At 41.5% G+C, this 22,175-nt stretch overlaps 1 protein-coding gene across 5 annotated transcripts in view; it reads left to right on the top strand.

The window, feature by feature from the left end:
* The window catches only part of fhod3b (formin homology 2 domain containing 3b), a 583,240-nt gene that overhangs the window by 484,879 nt on the left and 76,186 nt on the right, over window positions 1-22,175 (top strand). For 4 of the 5 annotated variants that reach the window (XM_048559318.2, XM_059652629.1, XM_048559337.2 and 1 more), the window contains 2 exons: window positions 2,191-2,241; window positions 6,484-6,695. In XM_048559318.2, the coding sequence (XP_048415275.2) occupies window positions 2,191-2,241; window positions 6,484-6,695 (263 nt within the window). The remainder of the gene's footprint in view (window positions 1-2,190; window positions 2,242-6,483; window positions 6,696-22,175) is intronic. The other variant, XM_048559356.2, reaches the window with a different exon arrangement.

Genomic DNA, 22,175 nt, shown 5'->3' with positions numbered 1-22,175 from the left:
AACGTGACCTCTGGTCGAACCAGCAATCAGATCACAGGGATACCTGGAAGTGGTTGTGCAGATCTCCACCTTGTAGTCTACAAAGCAAGTCGGACCAGTAGGCCCCATTTGCCAGATTACTAGCTTTTCCTTCAGTGACCCTTCCAAAACCGATGCCAGGGGACTTCTGGCCATGTAGGGTTGGCACGACTTTTGACCCCAACTCCAGGGTCCCAACCCAAACAGAAATAGCTGCCCAAGGTTACTAGAAACCTCGAACATAGAAGCTCAAAGGCTGATTCTAATTGAAGTATTTTAAAATGATAGAATGATTCTGTAGGATAGATACAGTATTATTTCTGCTGGGAAACATCGTAAACTAGGAGGATGTGAATTCTTCAACTGTTGGAACTTTGTGCACCATAACCTTCCCTTGCCATCCACCCCATCACACTTCCATCCCAACCCAAGCCTGATCCCGTGCAGATAGCAACCAGTAGAGAGGCTTCCATATGATTGGGCTTAAAGTTTATATTTATTGTGAAGCCTGTTTCTAAAAAAAATTGCTGTTTTTTGCAAGGTGCCAAAGTATTAATAGCTTTTAGTAGCCACAAGGTTACAATTAGAACCTGAGCAGAAACTGGACTACAGGACAAGAAAAACCATCTGTAAAACTGCCAGAAGCTCAGCATTCCAAAATTAATCCTGTTTTATTTTTGAGCAGGCAGGTAATGTGTTTGTGCAACATATATTGGGTCTTATGTGTACATGTGGAATCCTGCTGTCATCTTTAGAAGGGTCTCTGATTTTAACTAATAACCTCCACTGTTGAAACCACTAAGCAGCCAGGTGAAGGAGAGGGGGGTGGTGCTAGAGGGGTCCTAAGCACTTCTCTTGTTACTTTTCTTGTGTGGAGTTCAGCTGTGGAGAGATGATCCAAGCCCCCAGAAATTCCTCCCCTCACAAATGTGAGGCCCCAAACAAAATGCTGCCCCACCCCACTCCCTCTCCCTACAGAAAAAAAACGGCAACTAGTGTCAAGCAGCAACCTACAGGCCATGTGAGTTTTCTGCTATTCCAGGTCAGAAGCCTGCTCTGTGTCTTTGAATAAGGCCTGGGAGTTAAACAGCTAAGACCTTGTTGAATTGATCTGTTCCTCATTTGCTGTGAATCCACATACCTACACCCTACCCTAGTCAAATTCAAGGCCAAAATTCTACTTACAGCCAACATTAATTCCTTCACATTGATCAATCAAACCTTTGCCACAAGTGTTGCAGGGGGTAAATGGTCAGAGAGTTGCCTCACTCTCCCTGTTGTTTGATTTGCCAGTTAGCTCAGGCTATTTGATCTGTGGTGTTTGTCATAAAAGACACTTGTATCTCTCTCCACAATATCTCTCACTTGTGCTCTTGCATTTTTCTGGGGCTGCTGAAACAACCTGTTTCTTTGAGCCGTTGAATTGACTTCTCTCGTACTGTGCTTCAATTCAGAATCCAACAGCCTTTAATTATCCCATGCCCTACCATTCTGTTATTGCTAAGCTCAGTTCTCACTCTGGCTTTGATTAAATCAGACACTATTCTGGTTCCCAGCACATCATATATTGTTTTGCTGTAACCTACTAAGTGATTTTCTCCAGCCTCTCATTTCAATATATACATCTCTGTTTCATAAAATCCTGCCTGTTCCAGGTTCATCGCATTAACCAATAGCTTATATTTACCATTATTCCCTGACCTTAAGCACCCTTTAGTTAAAATGTGTTGCTCACTGATTCCATTTCTGTGCTCAACATCAAGATGGATATTATTTGTGTATTGCCTGTTCTACCTTCGATCTACTTTATTGATCCATATGATATGGCTTATTTTGCTTACTCAGCATTGCACAAATTTAATTCTGGATCCTGATGAAGATACAGACTTATGTCATCTTGGAATTTCGTTCGCTGTGTTTGAGGACAATATTGCTTCTGTTGCAAGTTCTCTATAGCCATCATCCTTTTGTCTATTAAACCCTGTCTTTGTTTCGGTGCAAAGAATTCTTCATACAACTTTTAATCCTGGAAGTTTTTTGGGTAGAATTCTGACTTTGAACAAATAGCTGGAAATGATAATTTGCCAACACCACTCTTTCGCTTTCTCCTATAACTTCTCTGATATCTGTCACTTAATTTCTTTGCTTTTCTATTCTGTTCTGTCTTCATAGTCGGGGATATATAGAAAAACGAGAAGAACAAAGACTGGCAAGAGAAGAAAGGTTTGCCTATTCTGTTAGAATTGCATGCAAACTATTTGTTCACTAGGAGAGTCGCTACTATATTTTGTTGAAGCTAATCAACTTTATTGGCTGTTCAAGTTTTTCCATAATGCTTGTGGCTCTGTCATTTTTGATTAACATTGTGGTGTCATTCCAGAATTGGCCACTAGGGATGCCTTCACATGGACTGCAGGATTAAGGAATACCTCTTTGAGAGTCTATAACGTAGCTTCTTTTGAAATTCAGATAATGAATGAGGGAAATCAATTTGTCTGTCCTGATTGCATCAAACATAGAACTGTATTAAGCTGATTGCCTCAAAAAATTGCTGTGGAAAGTGACAACAAAATTTCCACAGTATTTGTGCCAGAGGTATATTGGTGATGTTGGGCCACGTCTAAGGAAATTCCCAGACAGTGTAATTTTGTGACATGGTTGTGCTTTAGGTGGCCAGGGATTGTGAATGTTTCCCACTTCAGAACTACCAAAGACTAACTATAGCACTGTTCTCACCTTTGTACTAACTGAACCTATCACTTGCTCCATTCGTTGTTTTTTAATGATGGTCTATTGCACAGTGATGGTCTAACTTCTCAAAATGTCCCATGCATGCAAGTTTTGTGATCCATAGATAATGATTGCCTTGAAACTTCTAACTAGAAAAATGAGACAAGATTCCACCTTTTAAAACTTTATTTTTGGAAAAAATGTGATAATGACCAAAGGCTATTTTTATTTCATAGGCGACTTTTGATGTGAGAACATATCATATAGTTATTGTATAGTTTGCATGCATTCTTTTCGCAAGCAATCCGCAACAGAAATGAAAGGTTTGAGTTATGAGTGGAGGCTGGATCGGCTGGTCTATTTTCACCGGAACATAGGAAGTTGAGGGATGACATTATAACGGTTTATAAAATTACAATGGTTATTGATAAGATTAATGGCAGATGCCATTTCCCCTCAGGTGGGAGATTTCAAGACTGGGGTCATATTTTTAATATGAGAGTACAAATATTTTTTTAAAAATGAGGCTTCATTTTAAACACAGAATGTGTGAAACAAACTTCCTGAGGAAGTGGTGGATGTGGGTACAGTTAGAACATTTATAGACAATAGGTGCTGGAGTAGGCCATTCAGCCCTTCGAGCCAGCACCACCATTCATTATGATCATGGCTGATCATCTGCAATCAGTATCCTGTTCCTGCCTTAACCCTTGATTCCACTATCTTCAAGAGCTCTATCCATCTCTTTCTTGAAAGCATCCAGAGAGTTGGCCTCCACTGCCTTCTGGGGCAGAGCATTCCATATATCTACCACTGTCTGGGTGAAGAAGTATTTCCTGAACTCTGTTCTAAATGGCCTACCCCTTATTATTAAACAGTGTCCTCTGGTTCTGGACTTTCCCATCAGCGGAAACATGCTTCCTGCCTCCAGAGTGTCCAATCTCTTAATAATCTTACACGTCTCAATCAGATCCCCTGTCGTCCTCCTAAACTCAAGTGTATACAAGCCTAGTCGCTCCAATCTTTCAATATATGATAGTCCCGCCATTCCGGGAATTGACCTCGTGAACCTACGCTGCACTCCCTCAATAGCCAGAATGTCCTTCCTCAAATTGGGAGACCAAAACTGCACACAGTACTCCTGGTGCGGTCTCACCAGGGCCCTGTACAGCTGCAGAAGGACCTCTTTGCTCCTATACACCATTCCTTTCAAAGATAATTGGATACATACTTGAATAAGATGTGTTTGGAGGGATATGGGGCCAAGTGCAGCCAGGTGGGACTAGTTTCGTTTGGCCTGTTTCTGTCCTGTATGACTCTGACTCTACGACTCTAAGTGCTCCCAATTGACCTATTTTCCTGTTTCGTCCACCATGAAGTGACCATGTTGTGCCTTTCTCACCTATTAGACAACTTGCTTGAATCAGCCATTTGTAAAGTCAGAGAGATTTATTGATTTTTGTTTTCAGAAAGCCTGTAACCTAATCTGAAAAATAGCTTCCAGTGCCGTCTTTCTCCACAGCCCACTGAAACACTGTAAACTTGCATACAGGTAGAATGGCTAACTTGCCATTCGAGAGTCTAGCTCTCTTAGAAGTAAATGGACCAAATGCAGCACAACTGTTTATAAGCCAATACCTTTGACACCTTTGTGGAATTTTGGGAGATTCAGAGCCTATTCACTGCAAACGCAAAAACTGCTGGCATTGTCTCCAAGTATAAGTATTGTACACCAACTTCTCAGGGAAAACAGCCTCAGCCCTCCTTTGATTTCTGACAATCAAACTAGCCAAGTGTGTACTCGGACTGCAGAACCAGTCACATTACTCCCTTTATTTATGCTACATTTTGAAGCTATTAAACATAAAAGTATTTTAATTTTACAAACCTTATAATTGCAACATCGTACTGACAGAAAACTCATCAGGTTAACCTCCAGATTACAACCAGCTTTAAGTAATGAAAGTCAGAAAGTGGACACTAATCTCCACCAACAATTAACTACATTCTTGAATTCCAATTGTAGTGTGGCAATGGCCACTGAGCATTTGTCATTGATATAAACATTAATGATTATATTAGACGATAATATCCCTGAATTGTAGGCAATAGTAATGGTTAGACTAGTCTGGGGCCCTTTTCCAGAATGGTAAACTGGTTTTAGAACAGGAAAAGGCTATTCAGCCCACCATGTCTGTGTCAGCAGTCTGCAAGACTGGCTTGACATCAATATTGGAATTGAAGGCATATTGTTCAGCAAACAATTTGGAACTCATTGAATAAGCTGATCTGTAGCTTCAACTATTCTCCCCACCTGCACATCATCTTTCTCACCCCCTCTTTAGAAGCTGCACCTTACCCTTTGAAACCTTTGATAGTCCTGCAGGATACTGTGTAATTTCTTGTGTCAATTTGGAATGAAACAAAACATTGGCGTGTTTTCCACTTATACTGTGTGACTGGCAGTGCATTGTGAACCTATATTTCTCACCTCAAGGTGCAGTTTCTAATTGCCTCACTGATAAACATTGTCCCCTCACCCTTGCCATTGTTAGGGACGCGCCCATCTGACTCCCAAGTAGGAGCTTCGTGTTATTTCATGAACTAACATGCACTGGCCTGCTTCGGAAATTACTGGGTTTGATCTCCATTACTGACTACTATCAAAGCTAGGTATGTTCTGTCTTTGGATCTTCCCCACTTATAAATTCACTGAACCCATTGAGGATTCTGTGCCAGGTACTATACAGACTCCAGCTGTCTCTACCCATCTCTGGCACCAGTTCTCTATTGCCCAAGCATTACCTTGCCTTTTCTAAAGGAAATTTCTCATTTTTTGATGAATGTGGGTCATAACACAAGTAGATATCTGTGGCATGTGTTTAAAACAGTGTGTCTTCTATTGTTCTCGTACATTTTAGCAGCACTCAATATCAACAAGTGACATTTCACCTACAACGATCCAGACTTAAGGAGTTTACAGCTAGCAAAGTGGTGAAGTTTGTTTTTACCGCATCCATCTGGGCTGAATTTGGGCCTTGGCTGCAGAGAGAATTGCTACCAATGTGATCCTGGATTTGTGGTCTTTTTATTTTGTTGGAGTATTTTTCAGCACTGTTGATTATAATCAACCTATTTCACAGAAACACATTTAATTTTAGTGTAAATAGTTATTGGAAAAAGAACAGAGTAAAAATAAATATAAAGATGTTTGACTGGGAATACCGGGAGTTATTTTAATGCCAGTGTTTTTAAGTCTGAGGAGTATGATTGGTAGCACGCAGCAATAAACAGTTCAGAAGCACTGTCCATGTAAATTCAAAACAGATGTATTTTTCTTTTCCTAAGCAGCTTTTGATGACTAGACCCAACATGACGTAAAGTGCCACATTGTTGGAATAGATGCAGGTTCAGGGAAGCGAGGCAATGTTTAGAAGGTGGTGAAAGCTTTTTGTGTCACTTTGCATCAAAGAACTTAAAGGACTAGAAGAGAACCCACCGAATTTTTTTTTTTAAAATCTCTCTCCTAAAACATTGATGCGCTTTAAGCTTTTTTGCAGTCCGTCTGCAGGTAAAACCAGAGCTTGCAGACATTTAATCTTTTCTTCGATTTTCTTTCAGTGTGGTTTAGTCATTTATTTTGGCAGTATTTCTGGCTTGGGATGTGAGAGACAGCCTGCAGTGTAATGCACGCAATGCACTACTAGCTGAAGCTTACATGGGCTTCTTTTCCAGATATAAATACCTGGAAAAACTAGCAGCGGAGGAATATGAGAAGGAAGCCAGGAGTCGGGTGCCACGGGCACGGAGCGACCTTTCCCTCAGCCTGAGTTCACCTGCTGCCCCGTCATCCCCTGTCACGATCTGCAGGACTCCCTCACCTGCAAAGCCTCAGGAGGAGCCTGAGCCTTCATCCACACTGTGTGAGCCACCGCAGCCTACAGAACGTGAGTACCCAGAGAGTAGTTGCTATCTGCCTGTGCGTGCAAGTGGGTTTTTGGCAATCCAGAAATCAGCCAGACAGAGGTGGATGGTTCTATCTGAGATTTCAGAGCACTTCTGGATCATTGCAGCAGGCCGTATGCTTACTGATTAAACACCTCTGTTCAGTTCCTTCAGTGTCTAGGACAGTGTGCACTAGTAGAACGTTTGCAGTAATTTAGGGGTCTTTAACAATTTATTATAAATGATAAAACGACTGTGCTGAATACGTGATTAGGAACTTTGTGCAAATTCGAGAGCTTGGTGCAATGGGAGTACATAGTGCGAATGGGAATGTGGAAGTCTACACATTCCATTCCATTCTAATGGGGAGGGCAGGAGGATTCTTGTTGCCACATTTCCTCAGTAATATACTGTACTAGATTTAGAGCTTCATTAAACTTAGGAATGCATTAACCTGATAGCATAATACAGAGGAAAGTAATGTCCAAAAAGAAATGGCTGTGTTTATTGCCCTCCCTTTCATTTTCTATTGATTCACTATTCCTTGCCAACTGAATACTACCTTAACTATCAGAGCTTGCCACCCATGATTATGTTATCAAGGGAGCTACAGCCTAGCATGGTTTTTGGCTTTATCAGTATTCTCTCTCGGGTTTATGTGCACATTTATAATTCAGTGAGACTCTCAATGAATTGCAATCAGAAACAAGACCCTGTCCTGACCTGCCCTCAGAAATCAAGTGGAAATCAGGTTAAAAATGAAAATATGAAAGGTGTTAGGTGATAAACTATCCATTAATACTTGCTTGTTTTCTCTGGAAGGAGGCTTTTTTTATTATTTTTAAAATGAACTTTGACCACTGCCTTAGCTTGCTCAGACTGTTACCCCTTTGTCATCCAGTCAACCATATAATCAACCACTGTGTCACTGTGTAAGCTGGCATGGTGGCACTGTGTTTAGCACTGCTGCTTCACAGCACCAGATTCCATCCTTTGGGTGACTATCTGTGTGGAGTTTGCACATTGTTCCTGTGTCTGCATGGGTTTCTTCCCACAGCCTAAAGATATGCAGGGTAGGGTGGATTGACCATGCTGAATTGCCCATAGAGTCCAGGAATGTGCAGGCAGGGTGGGATTAGCCACAGTAAACATGGGGTTACGGGGACAGGGGGAGTCTAGGTGAGATGTTCTTGGAGGGTCGATGCAGACTTGATGGGCTGAATGGCCTCTTGCTGCACTAAAGGGAATCTAGGTTTCTGTCATGATATTTAGACACTACGATTTAGTGATCAAGCACTCTATAGCTGACAGTTGACAGGATCACATCTGATATCCTGATCTGTTTTAAACAGAACTTCATCTGACACTCTGCAAAGGTTCACCTATCACAGCTGAGTTTACAACCCTCGATTTTAAACACACGTACACCCTTTCAGCAAAACACAGAGACATTAAGACCAGTGATCTTTTTAATCATTAGGTCCTCATGTAACGATTAATCTTTTGCTAGAGTAGGCTTCTTGCATGTTTTGTTTAATCATTTCATTTCATTTTGACTAACGCAACAGCTTTTAGGCTGGTATGTAAGGAGCTAAAGTGTACAGCGAGCATTCAGAAGGGTTATGAGAAAAGTCAATATGAGAAGCAAAGGGGTAAAATATTAAGAGAAAAGATTTACAATGAGCAAAGGAAATCCCAAAGTCTTCAAGTGCATTGATCACAAAATTGTATGAAAAGGAGGAAAATGTTTGATTAGGGACCAGAAGAAGGAGCAAGTGGTATAGCTGAGATGTTACATTTGTGTTTTGCATCTGTCTTTAACTATGAGGCAGACGCTGTCCAGGCCATTGCGATTTGGGAGGAAACTTGGTCATGAGAAGGGTTTAAAATTGATAAAGCAGAGATGTTGTGTTGAATGAACAGTACTGCTTAAAATTGATACAGCATCAGAACCAGGTTTAGATGCATCCAAGGATATTAAAGGAAATGAAAGTGTAAATTGCAGAGGGACTGGCAATAGCCTTTAAACCTTCGATGGATTTGAAGGTAGTGCCACCGTGAAATCATTGACATGGTGCCATTTTTCAAAAGGAAATTGTAAGGATAGGTCCAGCAATTGAGGACCAGTCAGTTTAACTTCACTGGTTCAGTAAGTTCTAGAAATAGTTATTTAGTATAGAATTAATAGATGCTTTGAACAATGTTATTGATTTGAAAGAGTCAGCATAAATTTGCTAGGGGTAAAAAATGTATCTAACTATATTTAAGGCTGAGGATGTTCTCGATTAGTAGGGGCATTAATGGTCAGTTGGAAGACAGGAAAATGGACGTGAGGAATGTCGCATTGACTGTGATCCTATTGAACGGCAAAGCACGATCGAAGGGCCAAATGGCCGCCTCCTGGTTTCATTGCCTATGGTATTGTAACCAAATTGGAATGTTTGAAGATGTAACATAGAATTGAAATGCGTTCAGTACTGTGCCACAGAACAGATTTTGTGAAAGTTATAGGTTATGGGATAAATGGGGCAGGAGCAAAATGAATGTGAAATTTGGAACAGTAATAGGAAATAGAGAGTAATGATTGAAAACTGAAAGAACTGTGGATGCTGTATATCAGACATAAAAACAGAAATTTCTGGAAAACCTCAGAAGATCTTGCAGCATCTGTGGAGAGATATCAGTCACCTTTCTGGGTTGAGTGACCCCACCTCACAGCAAAGAATAATGATTAATTGTTATTTTTAAGGCTAAAGGAAGGATTGCACTGGGATTCCCCATGGGTTAGTGTTGGGATCTGTGGTTTTCCTGATATGTGTAAATGATCAATACCCTATGTCAAGGACAATTGCAAAGTTTGTCATCAGCACAAAAGTTGGGAGAATTGTAAACAGTGAGGAGGACAGTGTATACTTCAGAAGGGCAGCAGATAGTCAATGTGGAAAAAATATGAGATGATACACTTTGGAATAAAGCATACAGAATGTAACTTGAAGGAAATTCTAAACACACTCTGCAGGAGCGCAGAGACTTGGGTGTGTATGTGCATAAATTAAACACAGATTGACTGACAGATAAAGAGCGCTTAATAAGGAAAGAAAAGACGTTTCCAGTTGAGAGAGTGACAGGGTGTTAGAAGTTGAATGAAAAGTGAACACGTGAAGAAAAAAAAGCTAGAAAAGCCAATCCAGTGAAACATGAAACAGAATCGAGACCAATTCTTTTGATCGTAACTTCTCCTTCCATTTTGTTTCATTACTTTTCATTTAACCCATTCACTTTTTCTTCACTTGGTTCACTTTTTGTTTTATTCTTCTCTAGATTGAGACCTTTCATCAAGTAATCCCTCCTACCCTATCACAGACATTCCCTTATATTTTTCCTCCCCTCTTCCTTTTGCTTGGAGCATAGGAACAGAAGTTGCCATTCAGCTTCTTGAGCTTGCCTTCCTCATTGAGTAAGATCATGGCTGATCATTGACTTGACTTCATATGCCTGCCTTGGGGCTGCATGTCTTGATATGTTGCTTATTTAAAAAATGTCTGCCTAGGATTGAAATTTAACATTTGCATTAATGTTGACCACCATAAGAGGAAGAGAGTTACAAACTTCCACTATTTGGATGGGGAAGTACTTCTAACGTCTCCTGAATTGCCTGGCCCTCATTCGTCTAGAATCTTCAACTAGTGGAAATGGTTAATCTTTATCGACTCCGTCTATCCCTTTTAATATCCTGAAGACCTTGTTTAGACCATCACATGACCTTCTAAATTTTACAGAATAAAGGCCTAATTTGTGTACGGGGAAGCAATGGCCTGGTGGTATTATTGCTGGACTTCTAACACAGGGACCTGGACAACATTCTGGGGACCTGGGTTTGAATCCCACCATGAATCCATTGCCAATTGTCAGGGAAAAAACCCATCTGGTTCACTAATGTCCTGTAGGGAAGGAAACTGCCATCCTTTCCTAGTCTGGCCTACATGTGACTCCAGATGCAACTCCAACCACAGCAATGTGGTTGATTCTGAACTGCCCTCTGGGTAATTAGGGCTGGGCCATAAATGCCACCTAGCCAGTGACATCCTCCTCCCATTAACAAATAAAAAGGAATCTGTCCTCACAACTTAAACGCTGAAGTCCAGGTATCAAACTTGTAAACCTGTGTTGAGCTCCCTCTCAGGCCAGTACATCCTTCGTAAGGCGTGGTGCCCAGATCTGCTCACAGAATTACAAGTGGGGTTCGACCAGTGTTGTTTGTAACTTCAGCGTAATGTCTGCATCTCCATACTTCGGCCCTTTAGATATGAAGGCCAGCATTTTGTTAACCACCTTGACTACTTTTTCTTCTTGTTCATGGCAATTTAAAGAGCTTGCACCAGAACCCTCAAAATTCATTGGCTGGCCACTGTACTCAACTTTGTGCCTTCTAAAAATACCCGAAACTAACTTGTTTTCATTCTGAAATGGATAATCTCTCACTTGCTTGAATTAAGATCCATCTGCCACAGCTTTGCCCCTTTGGCCATTTCCTGTTTGTAGGCTTGCAAAGAACCTCTTAAATTCCAAAGTTCCCTCAGTTCTGATGAGAGGCCTTCAGCTCTCATCAGATACTGTCTCATCTGCCAAGTGTTTCCTGGAATTTCTGATGGTAGATCATGTGAATAGATGTTTGTTATTGGTAGAAGTTTGCTGTATACAAAATTTCACTCGTTCCCTCAGCTGAAGTATAACAGATATTACAGTTCCAAACAACTTCAGTTGGCTGTCAGGTACTTTAGATTGTCCGCAAGTCATAGAAGACACTGTGTGAATGAATTTCTCTTCTTTTATTCAATAGAATTCCTGTTTTGTTGCTGAATATGGTTTTCTAAGACCGTGGAATCAATAAAAGCCTCAGCAGTGGACTTTTAGGGGAGAGAGAGTTAAACCATGAAACACAACAGGATTATAACTTGGCTTGAAATATAGCACCAGTAGGCTGGATATGCTAGATATAGCAATTATTTGTAAGACGCTTGAGCTGTACAGTCCATAACTTGCGAAAGGAGTGCTATTTGTCTTCACAAAATTAAGTGCCTCATGTGGACTGCAAATGCACAGCAAGCTGTTTCAGGAGACTGATCATGGATAATTCATTTGCATCATCGCATGTGATGGTTTTCTTAAAATGAGGTGTCAAGTATTGAAATATATTTTGCACAATGGTAGCATTTGCTCGTAAAATGTCATAATCGAAGTGATACAATGTCTCACTGCAGTGAATTGCAAGAAATGGATTGCCGTAAGCTCAAGTCTAAGAAGCATAGTTGGTCTGAACTCTTTAGGAGCCTTAATAGCAGCTGAATAACAAAGATCTAACCTTGTAAATCACCAGTACTAAGCAGAACACAAGAGTGTTTTTAGAATGTTATACATTTTCTGTTATTGGAATTAATATTTGTCAACAGATGAGAGGAAATATTTTTACATGGCTAAAAGCTTGAAAAATTTTACATCCTGCAAGCTGAAATAATATTGCAATGAAATGCCTAATGATTGTGGTTATTGAAGGAATCATTCTCAATTCCAAGCTGTTGGTACCAATTCTCAAGAAAATCTTGAGGGGGTGGGGTGGGAAATGAACCCATCAAGGTTAAGCCAACAAAATTTCACATAATGACACTCTCCATCAAGATAAAGGCAAACTATTTGCACTTGACACTACAGCATTGTCATTGCCAAGTCCCTTAGCACTATCATCCTAGGAGTCGCTACTAACGAAATATTCGATTGGACCAGCCGCATGAGGCTACCAGAACAGTTTGAATGTTGGCTGACTCATCTCCTGACTCTCGAGTTCCTTTTGCCAGCTACAAGGTACACGGCAAGAGTGTGTTAGAATACTGCCCACTTTCCTGGTTGAGTCCTGCCTCTCAGTAGTCACAAATTCAGCTCCAAGGACAAGGAAATTCACTTGATCGATCTTCCCTCTGTCGTTGCGTACGATGGCTGCAATCTGAAAGTTGCAGTGCAGTAATGCATCAAAAATTCTTTGACAACATCTTCTAACTTCAACCACCAGGAAGGAAAATAGAAGCAGATGAATCGATCCTAAACCATTCTCACTTGAAATTATTAGTGGAGCACTTAAAAACAGTGCAATTATGTTATTTTCTTTTGGCATTAAGTTGAAATTCCCTACCTAATACCACTGTGAGAATGCCTTCACCAAGCTGTAGCTTTGTCAATAGAAGACTCAACACCACCTTTATCTAGGACACCAAGAGTTGGTCAATAATCACTAACCTTGCCAATAATACTCAATCACAATAACAAAATTGTATTCAATGCAGATTACCCCAAAGGACACCTATGAGGTTATGTCAAGGCAATGAATAACACATGCACACACAGTCACCATGGCACATTCAAACATGTAAGCCTGACTTTAATCAGATTTGAGTGACACAAATGACATTGGATTGAGTAGCTGAAGTTTGATCTCCTCAATTGACTTTCATGGCTCTTGACAGAAGCATAATACACAGCAGTTTATCTGTGAGGGAAGTTTAGCAGGGTCAGTCATGTACAATTGAAAGGCAGGTCTGTCTACACCAACCTTGGCCAGCTCAGAAGATTGATTTATGCTGTAGTTTGAAGCTCCCAAGGTTGTTTGGACTCTGAAACAGTGCCTTCATATTAGAAGCTAGCTAATGTAACCCCATTATTTAAAAAGAGAGACCAAGGAGGAACAGGGAACCAAAGGCCAATGAGGCTGAATTTGGTAGTGGGGAAGATGTTAGAATCAATGATCAGGGAATTTATTAGAACACTAGGAAAAGAATGGTAGAATCAGAGCATGGTCAGCATGGATTTATGAAAGGGAAATTATGCTTGACAAGTCTACTGGAAATTTTCAAGGATGTAACAGGTAGAGTTGACCAGGGGAAGCAAATGGATATGGCTTATTTGGACTTTGAAAAGGCTTTCGAAAAATTCTCACTTCAGAGATCTAATGTGTAAAATTAAAATGCATGGGATTGAGGATAGTGTGTGGAGATGGATAGAAAACTGGTTAACAGACAGTAAATGAGAGGAATAAATGGGTCTTTTTCTGAATGGCAGGCAGTAGGGGTACAGTAGGGAATGTTAGTCTCAATCTATGTTAATGATTTAGATGAGGGAACTGTCCAAAATTTTGCAGATGAGACAAAGCAAGGTAGAAAGGTGAGATGTGAAGAAGATGCAGAGATGTTGCAGTGTGATTTGAACAGGCTGATTGAGTAGGCACATGCATGACAGTTGCAGTAAAAACATAGATAAATGTAGATAAATACATAGATAAATTAAGGTACTTTAGTAGCAAAAATAGGAAAGCAGATTATTATTTGAGCAGCTATAAATTTAGAGGGAGGAATGTTCAATGCAACCTGGGTGTCCTCATGCATTCGATACTGAAAGTAAGCACGCAGATGCAGCAGGCAGTAAAGATAGCAAATTGTATATTGAAAGAATTTGAGTACAGGAAAAAGGATATCTTGCGACAATTGTACAGGACATTGAGGCTACACTAGGAATGTTGTGGTGCACTTTTGGCCTCCCAATCTGAGGAAGTTGTTCATGCTATAGAGAGAGCGCAGTGAGGGCTTACCAAATAAATTACTGCTATGGTGGGTCTGAATCGGTTAGGATTGCATTCACTGGAGTTTAGAAAAAATGAAGGGGATCTCATAGAAAACTATAAAATCCTAATAGGATTAGACAGGTTAGATGCAGGACAAATGTTCCCAATGGTGGAGGAGGCCAGAATCAACGGCTATTGTTTAAGAGCAAAGGAATAAAGCACATGGGACAGAGATGATGAGAAATTTCTTCACCCAGAGAGTGGTGAGCCCCTGAAATTCACTACCACAAAATAGTTGAGACCAAAACATTTGTGTTTTCACAAAGAATGTAGATACAGTTTTTGTGGCTAAAAGGCTCAAGGGATATGGGGCAGACAGCTGGGTTAAGATACATTTAGCTTGATGATCAGCCATGATCATATTGACTGGCAGAGCAGGCTCAAAGGGTGGAATGACCTACAGCTGCTTTTTTTATATGTTTCTATGAAGATTTTTAATATGCAGCACATAATACAATTGAATAAAATAAAAGAACATTGTCCTTTGATACTATCAAGTAGTCCCCAATTAGATTTAATCTGAACTGTGTTTGTAAGATGCCTATTATTAATCATATGACGTGCCTCAACATTTTGCTCAGGTACTTGGCCCAGCCACATATTTTTAATGTTTAATTTCCTTGCAGCAGCTGTTTCTTGTGCCCTGTTTGACTTGGACTAAAAAGATCAGTTCACCAGATCCCCATCAAAATAGGAGCCATGTAAACGGGAGCTTGGGATAAAAAGGCAACTATAGCATGTGCTTCATTGAAGAGTAGCTGGATGCCTGGAGGACAAGATCATTGAACTTCCCCAATTCTGCCGAATTAGGGGTTAATTTTGTGCCAGGCCCTGTACTCATAATGTCCTCGCCTAGGCCTGTTCAGATACATTTAACACAGGATTGCAATAGCCAGCAGAAAAGGGAGACTGTCAACCCGGGCTGAATTCGAATTCATGGTCCAGTAGTGACAGAACAGTATTGTTACACAACTGTGCCAGTTTCAGTCAAAACAGGACAAATTATCACATTTACTACTTCCTTCAGCTGAAACTTTGTGCTTGCTTAATGGTTACTTTGCCATCAGCCAATCAAGGTGTGAATTTTCCAAAGTTCAGAAATGGAAACTGGCTTTGCTGGTTCTACCCTGCAAAATGGACATTTCTGGGGCTTAGCAATGATCCCAGTTGTGACACTGCTGTTCTAACATTACTCACGCACTCATCTTGATTGTCGAAAATATTTACCAAATATAAAGAGGAAAAGACCAGTTGGTCCTGTGAATCAGCCTGATTGTGACAGCCCATAATGTTTGCACACTGAATCCCACTTCTTCCTCCGCTCCTGTGAACAGCCACAGGCTCTGAGGCATTAAAAAAGTACAGGGAAAGTAATTGAATTAACTTCCAAAAACTTAGTGAAATACGTGTTTGGGAAATGTCACAGTCTAACCAGCTACTCCACTTGACAAAATAATTGATAAGACTTATTGGTGTATCAGGTGGAGCCTTATAACGCAGTAACCCAGATAGATGGACAACATCATTAAAATTCCCAAGCTGTGTTTCCCAGAGATGTCATAAGTTGTAATTAAGCCAATTGTAGTCAGTTGCAAACCCTACTGAGATACCGCCCCCACAACCTCAGCCAGTGTCCAGTCCAGATAGCCCATGGGCTCCTCCCCTTTTCTCTTCCATACCAATGTACAGAGAACCTGTGTCCATTTTGCCCCCTGCTAACGGTCCAGGCAGCTCATGCTATTGTGCCTGTCCATTAACAGGCTGTTGCCTTGCACAATGTTCCCAAAGTCGAAAATTTACTGCATGTTCTGATCCAGATCTTCTGATGTTGCCTACCTCTAACCATGTAATTAGTTTGACGAAGGAAGATAGCTGTAACTGAGGAGAACTAAAGTTTGAGATCCACTTCGCAGCTTCCGGGCACCCCTCCCAGCCTTTCAATCTGTTTGCCTTGGTTATGTGAGACTACAGCACAGCTGCATGTTTATTCAATCCTTACACCATGCAAAAATTTAAAGAATTTCTGGTTAACCTGTACAGTAGGTTACCAGTTATATTGTATATTCCTGTTTATGCCATTTTTGTACCAAAAAGTACATTCAGCATTGATTGGGATTTCTAGCCTATAATCTAGCATTTAAGATGTATATAAAAATCAGGTTGCCATAATGAACTCCAGATTTCAATCATAGAACTGGTAGCTGCCCTCAGCCGTGGCTGTGGAGCTACGATGCATTTTAACAGTCCAGTGTGGCATTGCTGCAGACTTGTTACTCCCGGGTAAGGAATTATCAGGCGAGTGAGTGAGCGAAATGAATTTGAAAGCTTCTCGAGTGCTGTCAAGCTCTAGTTTAATTATTCAGCAGTTTATCTTACCACCACTTTCTGCAAGTTACCGGTGTGCCAGAGAATTGAGCCTCTCGTGCTCTGTGCATCCAACACGTTGGAATGATTTTTTTTTCTTCCTGCTGCATGGGCTGAATGTGAAGCAGACTTTGCGTCTGCACCAGCTCAAAGAGAGAATCTGTTTTCACTTAGTCTGAAATTAATGCAGGCAATTTAATATATGTACAGGTCAGTTTATAAAATAGATCAAGTTGAATACTTGCCATCAGACATAATTACTTGATGAAGAGATTAATAAATTCTGCCGCTGGGCATTCGTGCCATAACCTTCAGTTTGTGTAAGTGTACAAAAGGCTTGGAATTGTTGGAGTCTGCTGGGGGCAGGTATCCTAGTGGCATATTTCCTGTATTCTAGTTGCAGTCTGTACCTAACAACATTCTGTGTGTTCCTGTCTTGTGGTTTTTAGAAGTACAGTTGTTTGTATAATAAGACCATTAAACTCTTGCCGTGCAAAGCCTTTCTTCCACACTTAACTAGGTGGTAGTTCTTTCCAATGCCTTTAGAATCTTTTTAAAAGACATCTCCCACTCCTGTTCTCCTCCCCTTGTTGTCCTCTCTCCACACCCCCCTCCTTTCCTACAGCTGATCCTCTCAACATTTTATAAAATCTATTAAGAACTACCCAAGAACGACAACAACCTTTTTGCAATCTCCTTCAACACTAAGTGGTATGTATGAATATACGAGTGCACAGATAGGAGTATATGTAATTAATTAGGAAGGAACAAAGGTAATTGTGCAGACATCTAGCTCCAGATGACATCGACAAGAACAAGAGTGGTTTGTGGGTAGAATTTTAAATGTTTTGACTCTCTGTTTCATGTGTAATATGTTCTATTCAATTATGCATGGTGTCTGTGGATTGCAAGTATTTGGAACTGCCCTGGGACCCTGTAAACCATCTGTTGCAAGTATTATGATAGACGCAAAACAGAAGCTGGTCCATTGTATTGGCCACATGACTGTGTCATATTGGATCAGATACAGTAGTCATTGTGATGATAAGGCCATCGGTGCTCGCCATTTTTCTTTAATAAATCGGACAGCTGCAAGTATCCAAATGTGTATTTCCCTTCTTTGTTCCATCTTGGTGGGAGAATGAAAATTCCCACTTGTCCTAGCGAGAGGCGACTCTGACTTAACCTCACATGCTGGTTCCTGTTTCAATCCTGCTGTGTTGGGTACTCCCTCCTGTCCCCAGTTCCCACCCCGCCTCCCTCTTGCCCCTGGTCAGAGAATGATTCCTGGCCTCTCTTGGTCTTACAGGGTCTTGTGCTCCTATACCCTGGTCGCATTGTTCACCACTGGTGGCCATTCCATCTCCCCGGCAATTAAATCCAGCCAGAATTGGGCTCGCCGTCTGGCCGTGACCTGACTGGTAACCACTGGGGGGAGACTGACCCTGCCAGCAACTTTTGGGGCGGAATGGTAGCTCCGATCCTACAACAACCTCTTTAGGGGGAGGGATGGGATGGTGGTGAGAAAGGGGTGCGTATTGCGGCCCTGACCCTGCCGGTAACTTACGGGGGTTAGAGAGGGGTGGTGGCCCTGACGCTGCCAATGACCTCTTTGGGGGAGGGGCTGTGGTGGTGCACGTGGGGTACGGTGGCCTGATGCCACGAGTGACTTCACCTTCTTTGTTGATGTTGCACCCCATCCCCAGCAGCGCATTGCAAAACCTAAAAAATCTTATTGCCTGGTTTTGATGTGTTCCAAATCCAAAGGGAGCATGGCAGCTGAGCCTGCTTGGTTGAGGGCAAGGTTCTGCATCTCTCCCTCTCGCACTCTCTCGCTCTCGCGCTCTCTGTCTCACTCTCGCGCTCTCTCCCTCACACTCTCTCTCTCTGCTCCCCCCTCTCCCTCGACCCCCGTCCCAGTTTAAGTCAGTGGGTAAAATCAGCAGATAAATGCTTTCAGCAGCTGGTGGCAGGGTGTCGGTCGGATGTAGTTAATTAATAAGCTCCTTGACATCCATTATCCCTGCAACCGCCATAAAACCATCGCACCTCAGATTAAGCAGGAGTCTCAAGGCTTTCTCTCCACCTTGGAAGACTGCCCAGAAAATGACTATGCTGAAGGCCTTTGGGGTGAAGTGAAAGGGGAGACAGGGCAGTCCACCTGTTGTCAGGTACTCCACTCTGGCGCGAGGGACCAAACCTCAAAAGGGAAGGTTTGTCAGAAGAGAGGAGGGGGTTTACAGAGTGACTGCTGAAAACCAAACTCCTGGCTTTCCTCAGGCCACTCACCCCGCACAACCCTCCCCTCCCTTTTGATATCTCTTCAAAAGCTCGGTTCTGGCCTCCACCAGCTTTGTTGGCCTGGTCTCCCACAATGATGCTTTGCCTCTGGTGGGTACTTTGAGGTCAGACACAGCCACTTCCTTCCAGCGCTAGTGGCAATTGGAAAACTGCTGGCCTTTAGGGTCAAGGAACTCGATCACAGGGTAAACCCAATGATGACCACCAACCACATTATCCTTGCAGCACCTGGTCACTTGTTAAGTGCTTACTTATGGAAAGATCGCTCTTTGTTTAGCTGATTTTCATTTAGCACACTGTTTCTGGCGGGCTAAATCAGGATAACTTTATCGGAATCCTTTGTTTTGAGTAGGTGCACAAAAATATTTGGGCATTTCATCGACTCCTTAGGAACACCCCAGGCACCAAAGATTTACTTGGTTGAAAAATTTATAACCAAATCTCTTATCTCCCACAGTTTTATTAAAAATGGGACTATTAAATGTTCACATAGTCATACACACAGACGGTTTGGTCCACCCGGTCCATGTCGAACATAATCCCAACTAAACTAGTCCCACCTGCCTCTTCCTGGCCCATATCTCTCCAAACCGTTCCTATTCATGTACTTACCCATGTGTCTTTTAAACATTGTAACTGTGCCTGCATTATCCAGTTCCTCAAGAGGTTCATTCCACATGCGAACCACCCTATGTTTTTAAAAAGAATAAAATTTGCCCCCCATGTAATTGGAAAGTTCGTACCACCCTTGTGGAACGATTGCATAGGTTTTTTTTGTTTAAACCCATTAATTTTTAGGGGTATGACAGTTGACAAAATGTCTCAAAGCACAGGCTTGAGAACTGAGAATTTTGCAGAATAAAATGTGTAAGTTATTCTATAATCAATTGCATTGTATCAGCCGTGTTTCCAAATCTCTCATTTCAGTTGTTGGATTGATATTTATCTATCACCGCATTGTTGAAAAAACCAAATTGTTTCTGAATCTAATTGTAGAATGTGGCATCAGCCTGCTGAAGAATCTTGAGGACAACTCCTTGTTCTCATTACATTTGAAACCAATCAGTTAATGAAGTCTTGACGAGGCTTTTAAATGGTGTATTATAAATTTTGTTCGATGCTTCCACGCCAGAAGGTGTTGGGAGGTGCTGTGTTGCCATAGAATAGATTGTCTCATGAAATGCAGCATAAAAATTCACGTTAGGTTATTGCCATCTGGGAGCAAGTAAATACCTGTGTTTATGGGGAAGAAATGGGGGGTGGTGCGGTGGGGGGTTCTATCGATTGTTACCCTGCCTCACTGCTGCAGTCACTGGTTTACATTGTTTTGTATTCAGTCTGTGGCACAGAAGTGTTCAGAGTAAAACGAATGCAGTAAGAATTTTCTCAGTCTCTTTTTGTCATGGACAATGCAACAGCCTGTGATGTAGCTGAATCATACGGGACCAAGAAGGTTTCTGTTTTTGCTCAAGGGTTCAAATTTTGGGTCCGGCGACCCTTCGTCAGTTCTGAAGAAGCGTCACTGGGCCTGAAACGTTAACTCTCTCTCTGTTCCTCCGCACAGGTGCGGCCAGATCTGCTGAGATTTTCCAACAATTTTTGCTTTTGTTTCACATTTCCAGCATCTGCAGTTCTTTTGACTTTACAGTTTTGATCTTTGTCCTTTTACACCGGCAATTCATCCAGATTGAGTAAAGGATTGTTAGGAAAGACAAATGGGCAGCAGAAATTCCTGCCCAAAGCACGATCTCTCCTTGTTATGTTTATACGTGGGAGGCTGAGTGAGCATCTTCAGGGTAAGAGGAGGGAATGGGGTAAATTTAATGGGCGAAAGATTATTTAACACAAAGTCCTCGTATTTTTAAATAGGTGATGTATAGAGGTTTTTTTAAAATTAACAAATTATCTAGTTATGCACTGAGGAGAACAAATACATGTGCAGTGTGAGTCCAGTTCATCCTGTAGTCTTCAGATTGAAATTAAAATCCATTATATAGATCTTCCAGTGCATGATGGGTGGAACGAAAGGGATTTGCAAAGCCACAATCTTAGCAGTCATAGCAGGAGACCCTATTACGGAGTTGTTAGTATTCCCGAACCCTGACCTTGACCATGGTAATTCTATACCCTGGAGTTAAGTAGTGTTGCAGGAGTGACAGTCCAGTCCCTGTGGGAGTGAGAGGTTGTAAATCTGTCAGTTGTGGACGCATAGTTCTAGTTTACCCGTCTATCTGTGTACAGTGCACTGGAGAACCATTGCCAAGCATGTGCAGCAAAATTGGAACTTTACACAAAATTTATCACATATTGCAATGGAACTATTGTTCATTTCTGTCCTCTATCAGTCACAGTAACAAAACAATTTCTGTTGTCCTTGATAAGAACGTTCATCAGCTAAACTGTGCCAGTTTCAAAAAACGTTTGTATCCATCGTGTGCAACATTCATCCGGTGTTAATGGAGCCGCAAGTGCAAAAGGTTAGCTGACACAAGGGTTTCATTGCATTGTACTCAGATAGCAAGTTGAAAGTCTGCGCCACAATCCCACGCACAGAATTCCAAAAGCCAAAGGACCTGTGACTGAATGGTGCCTATACTATATCGAGTGAGGATTGGGAGCTGGGCAGCAACAGGGCCTGAACATTTTAAAAAGCTTTCTTTTAAGAAAAACGAAAAGTTCATTCGCAACAACAGGAACGAAAGTGACAGAAGTTTTATGCAATCAAAAGACAGGTCGGTCAACATTAATGCTAGTACAGGTAGTTCTCCTGTAACGCAGTAGTTGAGTTCCTGCCTGACCTCGCACTATTGAAAATCGCCATAGAAAATCATGTTAGAGGGAAATTGTGAAAGAAAATTGCTGTACCTGTACAGCAGAAAGTTCATGTTATCCAAACAGCTCTACTATTCATCAATTGCTTAGCAGCCAATTTGTGTTAATGAAACACAAGTTATAGCAGAACTACATGCACAAGAGCTAGGTGAGCAGGTTGTAAGTTCATGTGGATCTACATTGCATGTTCAAGAAAGAGATATTAAAGTAGCTTGCCTTTCTCGCAACTTGGGTTAGTCTTATTCCCAAAAAGCAAACCTGCATAGGTCCAAACATTTTGAGGTTAATGTTTTCTGTTAATTGCAAAACTCCATTAAGG

This window comes from Stegostoma tigrinum, chromosome 2 (genome assembly GCF_030684315.1).
Source record: "Stegostoma tigrinum isolate sSteTig4 chromosome 2, sSteTig4.hap1, whole genome shotgun sequence".
Taxonomy (NCBI): Eukaryota; Metazoa; Chordata; class Chondrichthyes; order Orectolobiformes; family Stegostomatidae; genus Stegostoma; species Stegostoma tigrinum.
The sequence above is the reverse complement of the archived record's forward strand: the minus strand, read 5'-3'. Positions and strand labels throughout refer to the sequence as shown.